We start from the raw sequence: 22,641 nt of genomic DNA on the forward strand, positions 1-22,641 counted from the left end.
GAAGAAACAAGAGAAGAAAGAAATGAAACAACAAGATGAATGATACCTCTTGAACTTTTATTGAATGATTAATGAAAAAATACAATTGAATTATCTTCATAGAATAAAGAAAAAGGGTTACAAATATATAGCAATCAAACCTAACTAAAAATAAAGCTTAACTAAACTAAAAACTTTCTAACTAACTATAAGCTAATTTGACACATCTTAAATACGCCAATTATAGAAGAGCTTAGTATTATAAGAAAATATTTGATGAAGCTTATTAAATAGATAGCCTTGGCCAAGGATAGATGATTTGGTCATGCTGATAGGCCCATGGTTTATTATGCGCCCATAGCCATCGATCAGGATGTTTTGGACTGGCACAATCATGGTGTCATGTGCCTCGGTCACGCTAGTGTTGTTTTCCTCGGTCAATATTTTATGCGTATCGGTCATTCTGATGCACATCGCCTCGGCCGACTTCTTGTGCGCCTCGGTCATTCTGATGCACATCACCTCGGTCAGTTTCCTATGCGCCTCGGTCATTCTAATGCGCATTCCCTCAATCAAGTCCATGCAGATTTCCTTGGTCATGCTAAGACAGTTCTGGTCCATGCTAGTGATATTTCCTCGGTCATACTGAGACAGTTTTCCTCGGTCATACTGAGTCAGTTTTCCTCGGTCATATTGGTTTGCCTAATGCACAAGTTGGTGTTCACTAAATGAGTTGATTTTGATTCCTTCTTTGATACCTCCCACAAGTTGGAGCATAGATGTTGATGAGGCCAACTTGGACTATATGGAGGAATAATCCTTGGCTCCCAATGGTTTTGTCAAGGCATCAGGTAGTTGTAAGTTAGAAGATATAGGAAGGAGTTTTATTTTACCTGAGATGATTTTTTCTCTGATTGTGTGACAATCAAGTTCTATCTGCTTTGTTCTTTCATGAAAAATGGGGTTAGTGGTAATATATATAGCAGATTGATTATCATAATAGAGTAAAGTAGGTAAGTGAAAATTAAATTGTAAATCCTCAAGTAAATATGTTAACCAAGTTATCTCACAACCTATTATGGCTAATGCCATGTATTCTACTTCACAAGAACTCCTAGATATGGTTCTTTGCTTCTTACATTTCCATGAAATCAAGGATGTACCAAGGTATATGCAAAAACTTGCAGTGGATCTTCTTGTGTCTGGGTAGGAAGCCCAATCACTATCACTATATGCTTTAAGTTTAACTATAGAGGTGTTAGAAAAGAATAACCCTACAGTAGGGGTAGCCTTGATGTATCTAATAACTCTGACGGCAGCCTTATAGTGAGTTATAATGGGTTTGGCCATAAATTGAGCAAAATATTGGACAAAAAAACATATATCAGGTCTACTATTAGTATGGTATATAAGTCTCCATACTAGCCTTCTATATAAAGAGGAATTGGAGAAGGCTTCAGTGGAGTCTTGGTGCAGATGTTGTTCACTAGACATAGGAGTAGAAGATGGTTTGCAACCTAGCATTCCAGTGTCAGAAATAATTTCAAGGGCATATTTCCTTTGATTCCTAGATATACATTTATTGTTTCTAGTAATCTCAAAAGCCTAAGAAAAAATTTAAGTCTCCTAAGTCTTTGATCGGAAAAGTTTTATGAAGGATGGTTTTAAGGTGATTGATGTCATTTATGTTGGTACATGTAAGAATAATGTCATCTACATAAATCAGAATTGTAGTGATTAATGTAGAGGAACTCCATTTGACAAACAAAGAATGATTTCCTTTGGCCTTTGTGTACCCATTTTTGAGTAGAAAGCTTGAAAGTCTAGCAAACCATTGTCTGCTAGCTTGTTTGAGGCCATAAAGGGATTTCTCAAGCTTGCATACATGGTTTGTATTAGGATCAGATAGACCAGGGGGAATAGTTATGTAAACAATCTCATTAAGGTCTCCATGAAGAAAGGCATTGTTGACATCTAGTTGCTTAAGACACCAATTATTAATAGAAGCTAAAGCTAGAAGAAGCCTAATAGTAGAGATCTTTGCTAAAGGTGAGAATGTTTCTAAATAGTCTACCCCCTCTGTTTGATTATATCCTTTGGCAACTAATCTAGTCTTATATCTCTCAATAGATCCATCAACCTTATACTTAATTTTAAACACCCATTTGCATCCAATAGCAAATTTATCATCAGGTAGTTCAATAATGATCCATGTGTGATTATCTTGTAAGGCTTGTAATTCACTATTTATAGCATCCTGTCAGTGGGGTAATTTAATAGCTTATGAATACGTTTTTGGTTCAAATTTAGTAGATATGGAAAAGGCTCTAGTTTGGGAAGGTATGGATAAGTTATGGTAGGACAGATAGTCAAATAAGGGATATAAGGATTGAGTTGTTAAAGTGGTTTTGTTGAGAAGAGCACAATGGTAATCTCTAAGGTAATTAGGGGGTCTAGAGGTTCTATTACTTCTTCTTAAGATATGCATAGTATTTTTCCAGGTTCATGATGATTCTCATGTGAAGATTGTAAGTTGTCACTTGGAGAAGTATTGTAGGTAGTATCATAAACTTGGGGAGAAATCTTAGCATCACTACCCGAGGGAGTATTATTTGAAGTATCAAGATTTATGTGTATGGGAAAGAGATCATCATAGGTTCTAGGGGAATTATCATCAGAAGGGCTAGTGGTATTAGGTTGAATAGTAGTGTTGTACTAATAAGGAAACATAGTTTCATGAAAGACTAAATTCCTAGTTACTTATAAGGCTCTACTTTGTAAATGCATGACAATGTAATCTTTGACTCCCTGTTTGTATCCTAGGAAGACACATCTAATAGCACGAGGGTCTAGTTTTGTTCTAGAGTGTTTCTGTGCACTTGCATAACACAAGGATCCAAAGGTCCTAAGGTGTTGTAGGTCTAGTTGTTTGTTGTCAAGCACCTCATGAGGGGTTCTTTTATTTAAGATATGAGTAGGTAGAAGGTTGATTATGTGGGCAGCATGTTTCACAACATAAGACAAAAATATTTTATGGAGGTTACTTTGTATCAATAGAGCTCTAGCAACATTCAATAAATGTTGGTGTTTTCTCTGAACAACTCCATTTTGTTGAGGGGTGTATGTGCAAGATGTTTGATGTAATATTCCTTTACTGACATATAGGTATTTTAGGGCGAATTCAGGGCCATTATCACTTCTTATGGCCTTGATTTTGACACTATACTGAGTATCAACCATAACTATGAATTTTTGTATAAGTTCTGAAGTTTCAGATTTCGATTTCATAAGATGAATCCAAGTGAACCTAGAGCAATCATCAACAATGGTCAGAAAATATTTATGATCATGCATAGAAGATACAGAGAATGGTCCCCATATGTCAATATGGATCAAGTCAAAACAAGCCAAAGAATGAGTATTTCTAATAGGAAATGAAAGTTTCTTTTGTTTAGCCATGTGACATATCTCACACAATTGTTCTTTACAATTATTAACAAATGGAAATTTAACTTTGATAATATCCATACAAGTATGAGAGGCATGTCCTAGTCTATAGTGCCATAAGTGTGTAGTTGAAAACTTGGATTACAAGTATTAAAAGCATTCACTGCATGAAGTATCTTTGTTGATTTTAAAACATACAATCCATTTGAGGCCTCAACTGTACCAATCCTCTTCGAAGAGATCCTCTCCTAGATGATACAATGGGAAGCATTAAAACATAAATCACAAAGAAGAATCATGGGTAAGTCTTGATATTGACAAAAGATTATAAGAGAAGCATGGCAGGTAAAGGACATTATGCAAAATTAGATTAGGCATGAGAGATACAGTCCCATATATATGTGAAAAGACTTCATTTCCATTAGGTAGCTTAACTCTTATTGGTCTTATCTTGTTGAAACTATCGAAGTTAGATAAGTTGCATTTAATATGATCTGTAGCACCACTATCCAATATCCAATGCGTAGTTTTGAGTTTAGAGTTACCTTGAGTTTGGTCAACAATATTTGCTAAACTGGCAGAAAGGACATTAGAGTGGCTATCTTTGTTGGAATGTTCATCAATTCTTTGTGTATTTGTGGTTCCTTGTAGCATGCTCACAAGTTTCTGATATTCATGTTTGCTCAATCCAAAGATCTTTTCTTCTTGATGTTCTGTATCCATTTTCTCCTTGCCCTCATGATCATCCTCAATGTTTGCTTGTGCAAAATTGGCTTGTTCTCCCCTGTTTAATGGAAAATTTGTTGGGAATCCATGTAGTTTGTAACAAGTGTCTACTGTATTGCCATTCCTTTTACACTGTGTACAAAATTTTTTAGATGAAGTGGACTTGTTCCATGTTCCTCTTCCATAGGTACCAACTCCTCCTCTTCCAGATGAATTATTGCCACCTCTGTTGCTTGTATTGTAGGATCTTCCTGAGAAATTTCCCCTTCTAGAATTTCTTGAAAGTGTCATTGCCTTTGAATCCATGCCGCTTCCATTTGTCTGTGTTTCTTGTTGTGTAATAGGGGAAAGAATCTTGCTCATACTAGGTAGAGGATCCATAAGCATTATTTGAGATCTTACCCCACTATATGAGTCGTTCAAACCCTTGAGAAATCTAATAGCCTTATCTTCATTTCTGTGTGCTAGAGAATTGCATGAACACTTCACAAGTGGTCTAAAAATGTCTAGCTCATCCCATAAGATTTTGAGCTTAGTGAAATACTCACCAACACCGAGGTTCCCTTGCCTGAAATTTGTGATGGAATCTTAAAGTTCTTTTATTCTAAAGAGATTACCTTGAGAGAATCTCTCACTTAATTCCTCCCAAACTTCTGATGCTTTGTCTATCTAAAGTATGCTTTGTGCATGCAATAGAGGGTGAGACAGATCTTGTTATCCATGATGTGACATGATTATTTGCCCTTTCCCATGCATAGTATAATGCATAGTATAAAGGATATGTTCTATGTGGTTTGCTGATTGATCCATCTACAAATTTCCATTTATGTTTGGATATAAGGCTTATAGACCATGTCCATTGGTGATAATTTTCTCCATTCAGCAATGGTGACACCAAAGGATTCGCAAGATTTTCAGATGGATGAAGATAATATGGAGATGAGGGATCTTATGTAGGATCTGTTGAATAAGGCACTGTGTTTGAAGATAATGGAGTTGTTTATTGATCCATGATTTATTGAATGCACTAGGGCTCTTTAAAAGAGCTCTGATACCATCAAAGAAAATGAAGAACTCTTAAGATGATTGGATTAACAATCCAAGAAGAAACAAGAGAAGAAAGAAAAGAAACAACAAGATGAATAATACCTCTTGAACTTTTATTGAATGATTATTAGAAAAATACAATTGTATTATCTTGAGAGAATAAAGAAAAAAGGTTACAAATATATAGCAATCAAACCTAACTAAAACTAAAGCTTAACTAAACTAACAACTTTCTAACTAACCTATAAGCTAATTTGACACATGTTAAATATGCCAATTATACAAGAGCTTAGTAATATAATAAAATATTTGATGAAGCGTGTTAAATACATAGCCTTGGCCAGGGATAGATGATTCGGTCATGCTGATAGGCCCATGGTTTGTTATGCGCCCATAGCCATCGGTCATGATGTTCTGGACTAGCACGGTCATGGTGTCATGTGCCTCAGTCAGGCTGGTGTTGTTTTCCTCAGCCAATATTTTATGCGTCTCGGTCATTCTGATGCACATCGCCTCGGTCAAGTTCTTGTGCGCCTCGGTCATTCTGATGCACATCACCTTAGTCATTCTGAAGCACATCACCTCAGTCAGTTTCCTATGCGCCTCAGTCATTCTGATGCACATTCCCTCGGTCAGACTATTGTGCACCACGGTCAAGTCCATGCAAATTTCCTTGATCATGCTGAGATAGTTCTAGTCCACGCTGGTGCATATTTCCTCGGTCATACTGATATAGTTTTCCTCGATCATATTAGTTTGTCTGATGCACAAGTTGGTGTGCACTAAATGAGTTGATTCTGATTCCTTCTTTGATATGCTCTACAACAAATATTACAAAAACCCTTTTTAGAACTAGCTTAGGATAGTAATCCGATTGTTGAAAGATTATACTTATTTGCAACACTGTTAGTTGATTTATACATCAAATTGTCAGATTAGCAATAAGCTATCATAGTTAGTTACAAAAAAAAATACTTAAACTAACATTCATAAAATGAAGAGGAACTTCTAATAATTCATATGTCAACACTACGCTAGAATATGAAAACAACAAAACTTAAAATTGTCATTTAACACGGCTTTCAGACGTTATCTATGTGAGTGCAATAGAATAAAAGAAGGTTAGATTCAATAATGTTTTCAAAGCGTTGTAGAAAATAGACATTTAACCGCTCTGATTGAAGCGATCACTATTAAATGTCTACTTTCTAAATAATACAATATCTCTCATACATTCTATCAAACACATGACAAGCATGCCCAACTCCACCACATTTACACTAGAAACGTCATTCTCAAAACCCAGTTCTTAAATCATTGCATTAACTTGTCTCCCTTAATTTGAATTCATTAAACCAAAAGATTATAAACACTAATGAAAGGGACGAAGGTGGTGAAGATGTAGTCGACTAATCAATGAATTTCGTATCTCCCTTAACAGAAGAAGTAAAATGATTTCTTGTCAACAACAAAAAGACAAAGTTCAGATTCAATACAATAAGAATCTAATCAAAATTTACACAAAAAAATAAGGATAAAAAAAGAATAACCAAATACAAGAAATACATACAGATATTGCAAGTTTGGTAAATCATCAACGACTTCAGTTAGATTCAACCTTGACAGATTCCTATATTATAAAATAAGCAGTTAACATGGATGTAAATACAAGCAGCAAGAGTGAATCAGAGAAAAATAAATGAGGTAAAACAAGACAACGATTCACCTTATGCTTGAAAAGAGAAACACAAAACTGATAACTTGCTTGAATAGAGAAACTGAAAACAAAAGAGAAAAGTTAACTCATAGAGAAGAAGAAGAATAAGAGAAATAGAAAATTGGATGATATGTATATTATTGTGTGTGAAGTTTTGTTTTTAAATCTGCAAAGATTCACGCTCACTAAAACAAGCGTTATTTGAATGTATGACGTTTAACAACCCTCAATGAAGTAAGTGTTGTTGAATATATGATTTTTAACATCACTCATTGAAGCGATCGTTGTTAAATATATGAATGTATGACTTTTAACAATACTTCCTGAAGCAAGCATTGTCGATTCTCTTTTGCCTTACATTTAATAGCGTTTAACATATAAACGTTGTTAAATGGGCGTTTTTAAATATCAATTCTGCTGCAGTATAATTTACCCTTCAAAATTTTTAAACAACTACATTAATATCCGAACTAAAAAAATTATATTATTTATTTTTAATTACTTTTGAAATCAGATTGTTTGAAAGTTAATTTTACCAAATTTTTTAATTTAATAAAGTAGTGTAGGTGGAACCTCTCATCTACTTAAAGTAAATATCTATTTGAGTCTCTCATGTTTTATATAGGCACCAACTTAGTCCATAATAAATTTAAATTATCATTATGATCTTCAACTTTTAAAATATAGACATACGTTATAATTTCTCCTTTATGTTAACCTTAAGATAATTGTGTTAGGTATTAGTGAACAGAACACACCTAGAAGGGGGTTGAATAGGTGTCGCGGTTCCCAAATACCGCTTTTCACACGAAAGCCCTATTTTGGAAAACGCCCAGTTAATTGATTAATGCACTGACTTAATCGATTAAATTGCACAAAACAACAAGTTGTTGAATGGCTTGTTTGCACAACCACTCACCGATATTATAGAAACGATATAACATATATATTTGAACAGAATTAATCTCTATATGACAGAATTACAGTATTCAAAATATCAGCTAAAATGGACAATTAGACAACTTGAAAAGTAAAGATATAAGGGATAGAAAAAGCATGCAACAAGGAATTTTATCCTGATTTATTTGCGGGTCCACTTGCAAACTACATCCAGACCTCCCCTTCTGATCTCGGGAGATTTTCTTCACTAATATTGAAGCGAATGTATATTACATGCACACTTCCAATACAAGACCTTAGACGCTCCCTTCTTGAATTCCTAGAACCCTACATTGGTTTGACTACTCTAATTGCCTAAGAAAACCTTTCTTACGATCTAGCCCCAACGAAGAATATATTCTAAACTCAAGACTTGTAAGTCTTGGTAAAGACTCACTGAATCTCTTTGGTGATAAGACACCAAGAGACGACTTTCCTTATCACAAAAATAGCATAAAAACATAGTACTATAAAGCACAATGTGGCTCAAATATTACAATTAAAATCCAACTATAAACTCTATACAAATCTCACAAATTAACAAGAATATGTATGAGTTCAGAAGTATGCATAAACATGTAATTTCTATCCTAAAAAATCTCTAAAATAAATGCAAGAATCATACAAGAAAAGATAGAATGATGAACACATTTAATCACATGCAATTGAATGACAATTTAAACCCCAAGCATGATATTATCTCTCACTACCTCACATGCATTTCTCTCTGCCTATATGACACACAATAAGCACGAAAAATATGCAACTTAGCAATTCTAAAAATGAATGAATGAATGAATGTATGTAACATGGTGTAAAAACACAGTTTATATAGAAAGGCGGTTTGACGCCTAGTTAATCGATTAAGTGCCCTTTTAATCAATTAATGGGTTGTTGAGAATAACTCAATTCTGTTTTTCAGTTATCTGTTAAAACTGATTTCATGTTAATCGATTAACGCTTTGCTTAATCAATTAACTGGCATATTTTTCAGCTAAGAGATTAAATGTTAAACTACCTATATGCTATGCTTATCAACTATACATATTTTACCATTATGTTATGCCTAAGATGCACAAATAACATGTATGATTAATACATGAACATATAATAATCTAGATGGCATGTCTCATGTAAATGATAGACTTAATAACTAAGACACATATCTAAGACTACTAATGATGACTCTATTTATAACTCTAGTCTAGACATGAAGCTCTTGAGTCATTGACATGTTGATTTGTTGAGTTATCTTCAAGCTTTCACTAAATCCTTGTCTTCATCAAAACATAGGCAATCTAATAGTGCTATCTTGGTAATTTCAGGGAGGAAATTTGTGCTAACTTAATGAAACAATGGAACCATAATATTATAAGTGAAGAATATGCTACTTACGAAAAAAATCTTGAAGGGATAAAATGAGTGTTTTTTGAGTTGGTGAGGAGGGAAGAAGATGTCGTTTTATACTTGAATTGTTTTTTTGAAGAAGTTCCAAATGACATTGTTTGGACGACTTAACAAATTTTCCACCATGGAATCACCATGTGTGTAGTTAATGTATCATCTCAATGATTCTGTTAATATTAACAAACATAAAGTGAACGTATGTTTTAAAAGGTAGAGAAATTTAAATTTATTAGGGATTAAGTTGATTTCAAGGAAAATATGAGATACTCAAATGACTGTTTAGGATTAATTTTGAGTAATGTTATATTCTTCTCCTAAACTTTCATACTCATAATAAAGTGACACATGTAACTTGTAAACCAATGATTAATAAATAAAGTATTAACTTGTGACATATGTCACTTTATTGTGGATAGAATGATTAGTAAGAAAATTTAACACAAACTTATATTATTTTGCATCAATTTTAATCAAATGTTGAGTGCAATTTGTTGCTAAGTTTGGAGCAAATTGCAATTTTGGCAAAACAAATATAGTGAACCATCATATCCCAAAACCTTATATAGGTGTTAATGCAATGTTCCCGAAATTAAAGTGAGTGGTGCATGCATGGCTGAGATTAGAGACCTTTCGTAATTGAGGAATGTAGAATCCCATTTATTACTAACCACTAGTACATTCATTTCCAAAAACACCACAAAAACAACAACAACAACAAACAACACAACATCTTTTTTAGTATCTGAAAACCAAACATTCCACGTTGTTCTTTGCCTGCAAATGTTGGCAAAGAGCCACCACCAACCTTATTTCCCCTCTCAACATAACGTTAACCAAACCAATTCATTTTTATTCATTCATGCATTGTTTTATTATCATAAATAAAATATCTATCAATAAATTACACCATAGAAACCAATAGTTTTTTTTTGTTATCGGATTTTGGATCCAAGTTAAAAGGAGGAAGAGGGAGAACAAGAAGAAGGCGAATACGATGGACTCGCCATCTTCATCGTCTGTAACAAGTGACAAGATAATAACGGTTAAACCGGCACCGTCCCTTGTAGATTCATTGAGAGGATGTGGAATAAGCAGTGTCCGTGTTGATAAGGAGGAGTTACGGCAGAACATGACAATGCCTGAGTATCTACGTTTCGCAATACGTGATTGCATTCGGTTTAAGGATACCATTGTTTGTAAGAGTCATTGCATTGGTGGTGACAGCGTGCACGGTGATGATGAGAAGGCCGTGGCGCCTAAGACTCCGATGGTTGTTTTTATTAACCCTCGAAGCGGTGGCCGCCACGGCCCTGTCCTTAAGGAGAGGCTTCAACATCTCATGAGTGAGGAGCAGGTCTTCATCGTTTCTTTTTTATTAGATGAGATGTTTTAGTGAATTGTCATTTTGATTCTTGAAACTTTAGCACTATGATTTAACATTTTATCCAAATTGTTATGTGACCAACTGGTTTCGGCAACTTCTCCCGCTGTTTTAAATTACGGTTGCGCTTATCATAGCAATTGTGATCGCTATGATCATTGCGGTTATGAAGATTTTCAAAACTACATTATTATAGACGTAATAGAGTATGTGAAGCGCAATTTAAAATACTACTTCATCGTGTTGTTGGTTTAAGATGGGTGATATGGCTATGATGCTTCTTTGTCACAAAGGTTATTTTCGATAGTTTTTGAACGGAAAATTGATGTATGACAGTCTTTTAAATTGTGGTTGCAATTACATTTTATGTAATCAATGAGAATTGCCTGAAACGTGGCCATATGTGACTACAATTGTGTGGTTGGTGTGGATATTCTCGAAACTGCAATATTGTGGTCATAAGTACTGGTGTGGAGTGTAATTTAGAATATTGGTAGAGGTTAAAGTCTGCCCACGAACTTCCCATCAGTAAAAGTGGAGGGACGAAAATTGCATTTAAGCTATTACATTATGATCATGATTGTGTATTAATCATTCAAATACATCAATATTCATTAGTCCAGGTTGGTGCACATTAACCTTTAAAGTGCAATTTGCACTTTAGAGAAGCCACACCACACATAGAAGGATTCTATGTTCAAATAATGTCTAGAAACTAGCCATTGTTGTTATCTCAAGATTACAATTTTTGTTTCTTGAATGTAGCTGAATGCATTATGCTGGTCGTGTTTAGTATTTTGTTGTTAAAATTATTTTGATTATTCATGCTATATGATTGATGTTCAGTTTTATTGCAGGTTTTTGATTTATTAGAAGTGAAGCCTCATGAATTTATCCGGTATGGGTTAGGTTGCCTAGATACTTTGGCTGGTCTTGGTGATACTTGTGCCAAAGAAACTCGTGAAAGAATAAGGATTGTGGTATGTTCTCTATGTCCATGATAGGTGCACTAAAACATGCATTTTACTCCGCAATCCGCATGGTAAATTACAGTGTTGATTAATAATCTAGTAGGTATGCAGTTAATTATTGAATTTTTAGAAAATAAAAGGATATGGAAATATCATAGTTACCTGGTACTGGTACATGGTTCATTGGACATGCCAGTGTTTTAAACTATAATTGTGATTTCCTTCACACTGGCGTTCCAATTGCAGCTGTTGTAATACTGATTGCGGCCATTGTGATGAAGATTGTGGTCATTGCAGTGTGAATTATTTTGTAATTAATTTTTTTAATTCGATGCTGCCCAAATGTAATTGTACTACAGCCGCACCATTGTGATTCGGTATCACAATACAGTTGCAGTGTGATGCAGTAGTGGCGGTCATCGCAACCGCAATATTGCAACTAGCTAGATCATATGACATAGTCCACAATTTAAATCAATGGGGCAGTTCGTGATTTTTTATATTAGTTTTAGGAGACTTTTATGATGAATCAAGTGCGTGATACACAGTAGATAAAATGTGGTATGCAGGAAAAATGAGAGAATTATGTAATTATAGAAAAAGGTGCTAGATAGATGATTAGAGATAATGCATATATATGCATACATATGTTACTACATTATCAGTGAAATATGATGAATGTGGTTTTATTGACAGGTTGCTGGAGGTGATGGTAGTGTTGGCTGGGTCTTAGGATGTCTTACAGAACTTCACACACAAGGTCTGGAGCCAGTTCCTCCTGTAGCTATCATACCACTTGGTACAGGCAATGACCTTTCTAGGAGTTTTGGTTGGGTAAGAATTTTATGCTCTCAAATCATGTCTTAAAATGAATGTTTTTTTTTTTTTTTTCACTATCAAGGGTATCCTTCACCCTATGGATAAGAAACTAATTATTTCGGGGTATGTGATTGCCCCTTCTAATAAGTATTGCTCCTACGAATCAAATTTTTAATTTTTTCATATTTCTGGGGATCTAGAGGGGCTTTACACTACTATACCAATGTCTTGTGGGTTAAAATGAATCTGTCATCTACAATGCTAATGTCTTTTTTATCAGGGTGGTTCATTTCCATTTTCATGGAAGGCAGCTATTAAGAGAACTCTTTACAAGGCTAGCATTGGTCCAATTTGTCGTTTGGATAGGTATATGTTATCATCTAATTTTCATTTTGAAGTGTTATTGTAAATAGAGTATAATATCTATACACTATCAATATAAATATTTATATATAGTCACTATATCATTCATTTTTGATTACTTTTTTTTGAAGAGTCAATGATAATTAAAGATGAATGGTACAAGAATGATGCAGTGAAAATGTATAGAACTCGTACACTATGCATGAACTTTTTTCTCTTGTAAATAAGTACTTTTCTTATTCCAAAGTTATCAGAAGCTTATTAGTTTTTTGGCAATGCATTTTTCTTTGCTTTACCTCAGGTTTAATATGACCCTCTTGTATTATTACACATGGAAATGAACTTAGTAAGATGTTACTGAAATATAGTATGATAATAACTTTTAACTTTCTTATTTTCCATTTACAAGTGCAACTTTTTCTTCATCCTCCAAATTTTGTTGTTTTCGGAAATAGATGAAGATGCTAAATGCTTAACTTACTGATATTTTTTCCTATATGTGTAAAAAGATTAATTTCTTCATAACTTTCAGATTTGATATGGTGATTTTTTTATAAAATGAAGACTACAAGAGATACTTGAATAAGTTCTCACATCAAATATGACAAATACCTTACAGGATCTGATGGTAGCAAATTTATCATTTCTTCTGAAAAAATGTCAAAATGCTTCATTTTTAGTTTTATGTTTTCTTTGCACTGAGTAAATTTTGGTGGTGGATGTGAAACTATTAACTTAAATGAGTTTGGCTTTCTGTTTTACAAACCCAAAGTAGTTTCACAGAAAGTATGATAACAGTAAATTAAAAATTCACTTAGCATCATCTATATCAGGATGGATTACTTCTATGAATATGTTGTATTATTTAGTTATACTTATATATTTTAATTCAGTTTCTCACCAATGTTGTAATTCATACATCAATTAGTTATAATATTTTGTTGTAATGTTTTCAAGCAGTTGGAAAATTTCACTTTCAATGGCAGAAGGCACAACAGTGGAACCACCATATTCTCTGAAGCAGACAGAAGAGTACTCTCTTGATGAGGTCCCAATTTCTTAAACCATATATTTATTTTAGCAACCTGTAAAATAGTTTTCTTAAAATGTTTTTCAAGAAATTTATTGGTTATAGGTTTAAATCCTGAAAATAGTTTTTTCGCTTACAAGAATAAAACTACGTACATCTAACTCCTCATACCTCAATAGGTGGGAGCCTCATGTATTGGGTTACCCTCTTTTATTGGTCAATCATGTGGATGTCGTGTTGTGTATATGTTTAACCACTGATGCTTGATTGTAGAATATAATCAATATATGATATACACATATGTCTTGTTGATGGCTTACAAATATATCACTTAAAAGTTAATTAATCCTACAAATTTAATCATGATATGCTTTTGTAATGTAAGTTTGCCCCTTTTTGAAGTGTCATTATTGATTTAGTTTGTTCCAACAATAAGTTCAAAACCATTATTGGACAGATTTTTTAAACTATTAGCTTATAGTTTATCTAAATGAATATAGTCACAATGTCGCATTAAGAGTAACATTGCCCTATGGAAAATCAACTTGTCTGGTAAGTAACTTGGTAAGGAAGTTATCTAACTCGTTAGTGTGTTCCATTGCTCCTCATTTATTGTCATAGTAATTGACAAACTTAATGATTCACAAAGAATTACTAGGGCACAGTAGTGTTTTAGATTGCAGTTGTTACATTTACTGCAATTGCAGAAAATTGCTGGAAAATGTGGACGATGTATGCTGCCGCGATGCTGCTACGGACACTCTAAAACCGCAATATTGCGGCCGCAATTGTGGTTATCAAACTTGTGCAATTGAAGTAAACATAATGGTGGAAGATGAGCCTTGAATGATTACTTCCTGTACACTTTCTTTGATGAATAAGCATGCTAGTTGTATGATGAATTGATGATTTTGATGTACAAAATTCCTTGTTTTTAGTGTTTGTTTTTTTTGTCACATTCAAAATTTCTTTACTTGTACAATTTGTTTAATTGTTGTTATTCACTCTTTTTCCTGAGATACAAAGTTTCTTGTTTCTGCAGAGCTTAGAAGTTGAGGGAGAACTTCCTGAGAAAGTTATATGTTATGAAGGAGTGTTCTACAATTACTTCAGCATAGGTACTGATGTTTAATTGGTAGTAGTATCATATTGGTGCCTGAAATTGGTTTTTTTTATCCTCAAGTCAGTGTTCAATGCCTAGGATCCATAGTTGAGATTAATCATTGAGAGAAGTTATTAAACACGAAGCAACCCGCAATTTACAACTGAGAATGCTTCCAAGAACAATTGAAAATTCTTCGCTTTAGAGTTCTTCTCTGATCGAAAAAAATTCAGAAATTAAAATGAACCTATTATTTGAAATGGTGAGCATTCTTAGACTTTCTTATATTTTACAGGAATGGACGCCCAGGTGGCTTATGGCTTCCACCATTTGCGCAACGAAAAACCTTACCTTGCACAAGGTCCAATTGCAAATAAGGTATTAACTATTCAACCTCTGGAAGTATGGAAATGTTAACTGTATATTATAGATTAAATTCCTTTTTTGATTGCTTCTTTAATTTTATACCATTTGTTCTAGGTTTGGCCTTATTTTACCACACTTTATTTGCACACATTCTTAGCATACATGTTAACATTTATATTTTGTAAATATGATGTAGATTTCAGTAATTACCAGTACAGGGTTGTTAGTGACCAATCTGTTTGTTATTTATTTTCTTGATTGCAGATTATATACTCTAGTTACACTTGCACTCAGGGTTGGTTCCTCTCACCTTGTTCAGGTGATCCAAGTTTAAGGTAAGATACATCTCAACTGAAGCAGTTCATTCTTCAGATACATCATACACTAGCAACAACATAAAGTTTTTGTTCTAGTTTTTTCTTTCTTTTTTGTCAAACACATTGCTTCAATGTTGTCTCTTTTTGTTAACATTAAACAATCAGAACATGAGTTTTCTAAAGTTCTCTCAATAGATCTTCCAGTGCAATTATTTATTTTCTTCGTTCAAGAGGATTTGAGACATCAACAACTTTTGTTCCACTGTCCGATACTCCAATTAACGTACTCGTGCTTCTGAATTTTGATTTGGTTTTTCTAATAGAAACATTCCCAGAATATTTATACCTATTCTGCTTTGATGTTTCTATTTGTACTGTTAGGCACTGGTAATAAGAGAAAATTGAGAAGAAGTAGAATGAATAGTGCCCCTCACCCATAATCAAAGTGACTCTGTTAGGGTTCTATGTATTTTATTGAAAGTAGAAAGAATTATAATGAAGAAGATGAATAGAACACTCTAGGATTCCACAATCCTAATCCTCTCCAATTTCCCCAAATCAGAATTGTACTTTCCTAACTAACTAACTACCATAGTAGCTTTCTATTTATAGACCTAACTGAATTAACTAACTAAGGGCAAAAGGGGAAGTTTGGTTGCTTATTTACTTAGCCAAACCTTCCTCTTCCTTCTTTTATATACATTTCGAATTATAGGCCCTCCCTTACTCCTATCATGTACTTTGTTTGTATGCATTTTACCCTGAAGCCTGCAACTTTCTCAAAGTTTATGGTTTTTAATTGATCATTTCCAACAATCTCTATACATTCTTTTGCTGCATTGATTAAGACTTTTTCAGTAGTTAAGGACAATGACTGCCCTAATAACCACATATTCTAGTCTTAATGACTAATTTCTAAAAGTAAAACTTTCTGGTATTAGGGGACTTAAGAACATTTTGCGGATGCATGTCAAAAGGTTCAATTCCTCAGAATGGGAGCAGGTTCCAGTTCCTACAAGGTATATTTCATCTCATGTTATTATTTATTTATTTTTGGTTAAACATCTCATGTTATTTTTTCCTGTTTCTTTATACTTATTATTAACCGGTAAACAAAGTTGCTCATACTATCAATGGATTCTCTTATTTCTTTTGCGGTGATTAAATTCAGGAGAGAAGACTATATAAAAGAAAAATCTACAAAATTTGAGTTATGCCACTCACAAAATCTTCTTTGTATATCTCTCACTTTTACTTTACCACTTGATAAAGAAAATGACTTTGGAGGATTTCTTTCTTAGTGTATTTGATACAATCGTACAAATCACGAATAGACTCGAACATTTCCATTTGATTTAGCAAGCCAGTGAATCACACATGGCTTTGCATTATGCTTGTATTGGACAAACTGGCGCGGTTCTGTATCACTTATAGGATTAGCATGATTCTACGATTTTGTGATACATTCTTTTTATGCTATTTTTTCAACCAATATTCTCATAAAGAGAACTCAAAGGGTTAGAAGCTTAATGAAAAGAACTAAATGGATGATTGTGCATTGCACAAACTACTTCTCACGCAGAGGCAGCCAATTTGTTTTGGATCTTATGATGCATAATGTTCAAGCAGTACTCTGTGTTTGTTCTTCTAGTGTATTGTTATTTTAGAGTAGAATGTTCATATAATCACTCTTTTGTTTGTCTCATTTGACATAAAGTTATGCTATTTACTTTCAGTGTAAGAGCAGTAGTTGTTCTGAATCTTCATAGTTATGGAAGTGGAAGAAATCCATGGGGTAATCTGAAGCCAGAATATTTGGAAAAGGTATTGTGCTCCTGTTTCCTTTAGTAATCCCTTGTTTCAGTAATAACATTGAGTTATAAACATTTTTTCCTTCCCTCAATTCCTTTACAAGAGAACAAAATCCATGTACCACGGATGATGAACACACCAGATAAGATGGGATGAGAAATGAATACACTAGAGAAAAGTCGGAGTAACTCCTATTGTTGAAAACATGGTAGAGTCATGCCTTAGATAGTTTGTACATGTATGGAGGAGACTATTAGAAACTCAATAAGGAGAGTAGATCAAACAGAAATTACTCTCATTTCTAGATGAAGAGGAAGGCCAAGAAAAATCATAGGCGGAACAATTAGGAAAGATTTAGGAAATTAGTGCTTTGTCAACGTACATAATTTATTAATTAACCTTATGGCGTCGTTCAATCCATATAACCAATTCCACATAGTGGGATTAAGGTATGGTTGTTGCTATATTATATCATGTGTAACATAATTTTTACTTGTTTTGAATAAGAACTTACTTGGTAAACATTGTTACTTGTTTTATACAAGTATGCTCAAAGCCTTAAACTGAAGCACTTTTTAATGTACTTATAGAGAGGCTTTGTTGAAGCACAAGTTGATGATGGACTTTTGGAAATATTTGGTCTAAAGCAAGGATGGCATGCATCATTTGTCATGGTTGAACTGATCTCTGCAAAGCACATAGCTCAGGTACCTCATGTTAATATGAAACTGTTTATTGCTTTTGATTCAGGTGAATTTCTTATGAACTCAATTTTCCTTTACTAGTTGAGTCAAATTTTGGGACTTTATGTACTCCTGGCTTATTGGATTTGAAAATTCTTTTTTCAATGGATGCATTTCTGTTTATCACCTTCACTTTCTAGTTGACACTAATAAAATATGGCACTATATGGTAGTAGGTGCATAAATATAGGAGTTTATTGATTTGAACATTTGACCAAGATAATTCTTAATATATGTCGACTTCCTCGAATAAGACTAAGACTTGATTGTTGTTATATATCCAGATCCTCTTAATACATGAATGTTTCTTGTCGATTTGATCATGCAATAACCATTGTTCTCACATAAATACATTGGTCTTTGGCAAAATGGTTTATATATTTAAAATTTTTGTTGAACTTCCAATTTGACAATTTCAAAACATTTTCTTTCGTCTTGCTCACATAAAAGGTGAGTTCATTTTTCTCTCATATAACATGAATTGATGACTATGTTAGCAACTAAATCTGTTATAGCAGTTATTAACAGTTATAACAGAATGGCTAATTTGTATGATCCATTGTTTATGTGTGAACCGTAGTTATCACCATTGTATTATATGATGTCAATTACGTTTTAAATTGCGATTATAGTCATGGTTGTAGTTATATTACATATAATGTAATTGCGGGGAAACACAATTGATGTGACTGTAATTACAGTCGCGATATCATTGTAGAGACTCTCAAAACTGCTATATTACGACCACAATTATGATTGTGGAGTGCAATTCAAAATACTAGATATCATAATCCTAAAACACTAGTTCTTTTTCTAGAATTTAGAGTTCCACTTTGTATCTTTCAGGCAACAGCTATTAGATTGGAAGTGAGAGGTGGGGAATGGAAAGATGCATATATGCAAATGGATGGAGAACCATGGAAACAGCCATTGAATAAAGACTATTCCACATTTGTGGAAATTAAGAGGGAACCTTTCCAATCATATATGGTTAATGGAGAATGATTCTTCGAAAGTCATGCAAGACATGTATATTATATGTAATTTAATTTTAGGTGTTGGCTCTATTTGAAGGAAAAATTATTAATATTGTCAAAATTCCTTCCTTTTGTTGTATCCTGAAAATTGAAAATATAGATTGTATAATCTTTGGAGCAAGGTGATACTACCAACTATTGTAGGGTTGTCTATGTTACTGAAGGGAATGTATACGTTCCAATTATTACTATATTGGTTAACTAACATTTTGTTGTCATATAAGTAGTTGTCCTCCTGATTGGGTAGCATTAATCGGATGCAATATCCGAGTTAAGTTTTTGAGAGAACAAACAAAATTTTAGAATCATCTCATAAGTGTATATTTTATAGCTTCTAAATCATTCTCTTCCCTTCATTATTCTTTAAAAATCAATTAGCAAATAAAATATTGATGGAAGATTACATGAAAAAAAACCTTAGTGATATTAGATTGGATCAATTATATAGATCAAATAATACTATAATGTTTTATAATTAATTATGTACAACTATTTTTAGTCACTCATATTTTTTACCTTATTATCTTAGTCCCTACTAATTTTAAATTATCATTTTAATCCCAATGTTTTCAACGTGAAATCTTGTTAGTCTTTCCGTCTGTTAACACTAATAGACTATCCTACATGTGTTGTTAAGTGGTGACGTGACTACACATGGCAATTTCATGCTGACAAGTTTTGTCAACTCAATGAAGCGTCATTTTGATTTTTTTTTAAATGACACACAACAACTTCATTTTGATTTTTTTTAAATGACACAAAAAGATATGTCATCTTCTTCTCCTCACTAGCTCCAAGATTTATGTAATTACCATATTAGTCATACTTGTAAATTCAATTTTTCTTTTACCTAAACCAGGTTTCTTTACCTCATATCTTCACCCTAAAATTAAATTTGTTCACAATAAACCGGAAATAATTAAATTAATTTGCATTAAGTTCACAATTAAATGAAGCTCCAGTAAGGGTTAACCTCTCTAACAAACCAAAACAACCCTTGTACCCTAAAACTAAACACAAGTTTTTTGATTGAAACTTGTCATGGTTTGTAACTTATGAGAGTCTGATGCAAGTCTTTCAAGAATATGGAAATGTCGTTGGGGCTAGGGTCTTATATGATGGTGAAAATGGAAGATCGCAAGGTTATGGCTTCGTTCCCTTTTCAACAAAAGCAGAAATGGAGTCTACCCTTGCATCCTTGAATGATGTGGTATTTTAAACATCATCTTTTCACTCCTATATTGACTGATAGGGATGTTTGTGGTCCATTTAGATCGATATTTAAGTAAAAAATCATCTAATCCAAACATATAATTAATATGTGGTCCGATCCGATCTTGTTTATATCAGGATGTCCAATCCAAATATTGTATGTGGTTTCGACTTGGTTTAGATTGGTTTTTTTTATAAAAAAATTAAAATTGTACCTACACTCAAAACTCTTAAAAATTATTAAATATTAAGCATAACACAACAAAAAATAATGTTTAACAACTTCAAAACAATATTTAAAAAGTGTCCAACAACATTAAAAGTAAACACCAACAAAAAAACAGCAAAAAAAAAACAACAAGACAACAAAATAAAATTAATAACAACAATAATAGTAGTAGTAACAACAAGACATCACTTAATTAATTTAGGTAGTGAGGAAGAATTTAGGAGTTGGATTTAGGGTTAAGTGTAGAATATACTTAAAAGGGTTACACACTTAAACAATTTCAGTCTAGTCTAGATCGGTTGAGATACAAGAGGTCAAACAGGAAACTGGACCGGACCGATCAGTCTTTAATAAAAAAAATCCAATTCAATCCAGACACATTTGGTTTTCGCAGTTCCAATCTATTTTGGATCAGATTTCGATTTTATTTTTGGATCGGTCTGGATTTGAACAACCCTACTAATTGTGTTTGTATATAAAATCTATTCTTTATTATTGGTTGGAATTCACTTGGCCCTCACTAAATTTGGAAATAGAGAATGTATTAAAGAGAGAGTATAAAAGAATGTGTTACTACACAACTCCTGTGTAATTATGAAATTATGATTCTATTGACTCTTCATATATTTCAGGAACTAGAAGGATGGGCAATGCATGTATTGTTGGCTGAAGGAAAACGTTCATAAGGTTAATAGAAACTTGGGAGGCTCTATGATACACAAATGGTGCCAAAGAAATGAGAACCGAATTCCTATATACCTATCATGATGCATCTGCTTCAGCTTGCTAAGGAATTCATTTCTTCATTTCTCGTTGTCCATAAACTATTGAGCCTAAAATTGCTGCTAGATTTTCTATTAACATTTCTGCTAATGCTAACATCGATTATATGTCTCTTCCTTTTCACTAAAGTCATACATTTGTGTCACGTAATCTAATCCTTTGTAACATTTGGCATGGAATATTCAACATCACGAAGATGTAATGTTTTCTAGCATAGCGAAATAAGCAACTTACGAGTAAAAATTAGCTGGAGTTTCGTTTAATTGTGAAATAAATGCAAAGTAATTTAATTGTATTCAGCTTATTGTGAACAAGTTTGATTTTGGGGTGAAGAAACTTGGTTTAGGGTTCAAAATTTTGTGTTTACTTCTTAGAAATCTTGATGAACTAAAATAAGTGTTTCTTTTTGGAGCTAGTGAGGGGAAAAAGATGACACAAAATGATGTTGTTTTGTGTCTTATTTTTAATAAAAAAAATCGAAACAACATTGTTTCATTGAGTTGACAAAACTTACCAACGTGGAATCGCCACGTGTGGTCACGTTACCACTTAACAGTACATGTAGACAAGTTCATTAACGTTAACAGATGGGAAAGGACAAATGACTAATGTGGTTCCTTGTTGAAAATATTGGGGACTAAAATGGCAATTTAAAATTAATAAGGATTAAGTTGGTAAGGTCAAAAAACATGAGAGACTGAAATGTGTAATTACTCTTTAACATAACATTGAAATAGTCTAAATATCGACAGTGTAAGAGTTTTTTTATAACTCATCTTTTATTTGTTAATCTTAACATAAAAATAATATATCTAAGTGATACATAATGTATTAATTTTTATACCAGCAATACATATATATTAAGCCCTATTTGGAGGATAATTTATAATCCATTTTCCTTGTTGAAATCAATTTATTAATATTGTGGTTTAATTAATAATTCACTAATTAAACTGTATATTAGGGGTGTTTATGGTTGGTTTAGATTGATTTATAGGTAAAAACATATTCGATATGAGGACATAAGTAACATGTAGTCTGATTCAATTTGGTTGATTTATACTAAGAAATTGGGTCCAATCTAATCCAAAATTTAAATGTGATTTTAGTCCTATTTGATTTGGCTTTTTAATAAATAAATAAAATAATATGTTTATTTCAAAATAATAAGTTTAGTACGGTTTCAAAGTGTTAAACTCACATAAAAAATCAAC

The 22,641-nt window shown here is 33.0% G+C and overlaps 1 protein-coding gene and 1 long non-coding RNA gene across 2 annotated transcripts; both read left to right on the plus strand.

Annotated features, from left to right (window-relative positions):
* The first annotated feature begins 9,975 nt into the window (after positions 1–9,975).
* On the plus strand, positions 9,976–19,394 carry LOC109337234 (diacylglycerol kinase 4-like). The gene is made up of 12 exons (XM_019574159.1): positions 9,976–10,616; positions 11,501–11,623; positions 12,311–12,448; positions 12,714–12,799; positions 13,757–13,844; positions 14,869–14,944; positions 15,224–15,306; positions 15,559–15,629; positions 16,553–16,630; positions 17,348–17,435; positions 18,014–18,130; positions 19,013–19,394. The coding sequence occupies exons 1-12, from the start codon at positions 10,257–10,259 to the stop codon at positions 19,169–19,171; spliced, it is 1,467 nt and encodes a 488-aa protein (XP_019429704.1). The 5' UTR covers positions 9,976–10,256; the 3' UTR covers positions 19,172–19,394.
* An 860-nt stretch (positions 19,395–20,254) lies between these two features.
* On the plus strand, positions 20,255–21,618 carry LOC109337235. Its single transcript, XR_002106421.1, has 2 exons — positions 20,255–20,413; positions 21,277–21,618. It is a non-coding gene; the product is annotated as an uncharacterized LOC109337235 (long non-coding RNA).
* Positions 21,619–22,641: the final 1,023 nt, after the last annotated feature.

Source organism: Lupinus angustifolius, unplaced genomic scaffold, assembly GCF_001865875.1.
Source record: "Lupinus angustifolius cultivar Tanjil unplaced genomic scaffold, LupAngTanjil_v1.0 Scaffold_3_2, whole genome shotgun sequence".
In the NCBI taxonomy this organism is placed as follows: Eukaryota; Viridiplantae; Streptophyta; class Magnoliopsida; order Fabales; family Fabaceae; genus Lupinus; species Lupinus angustifolius.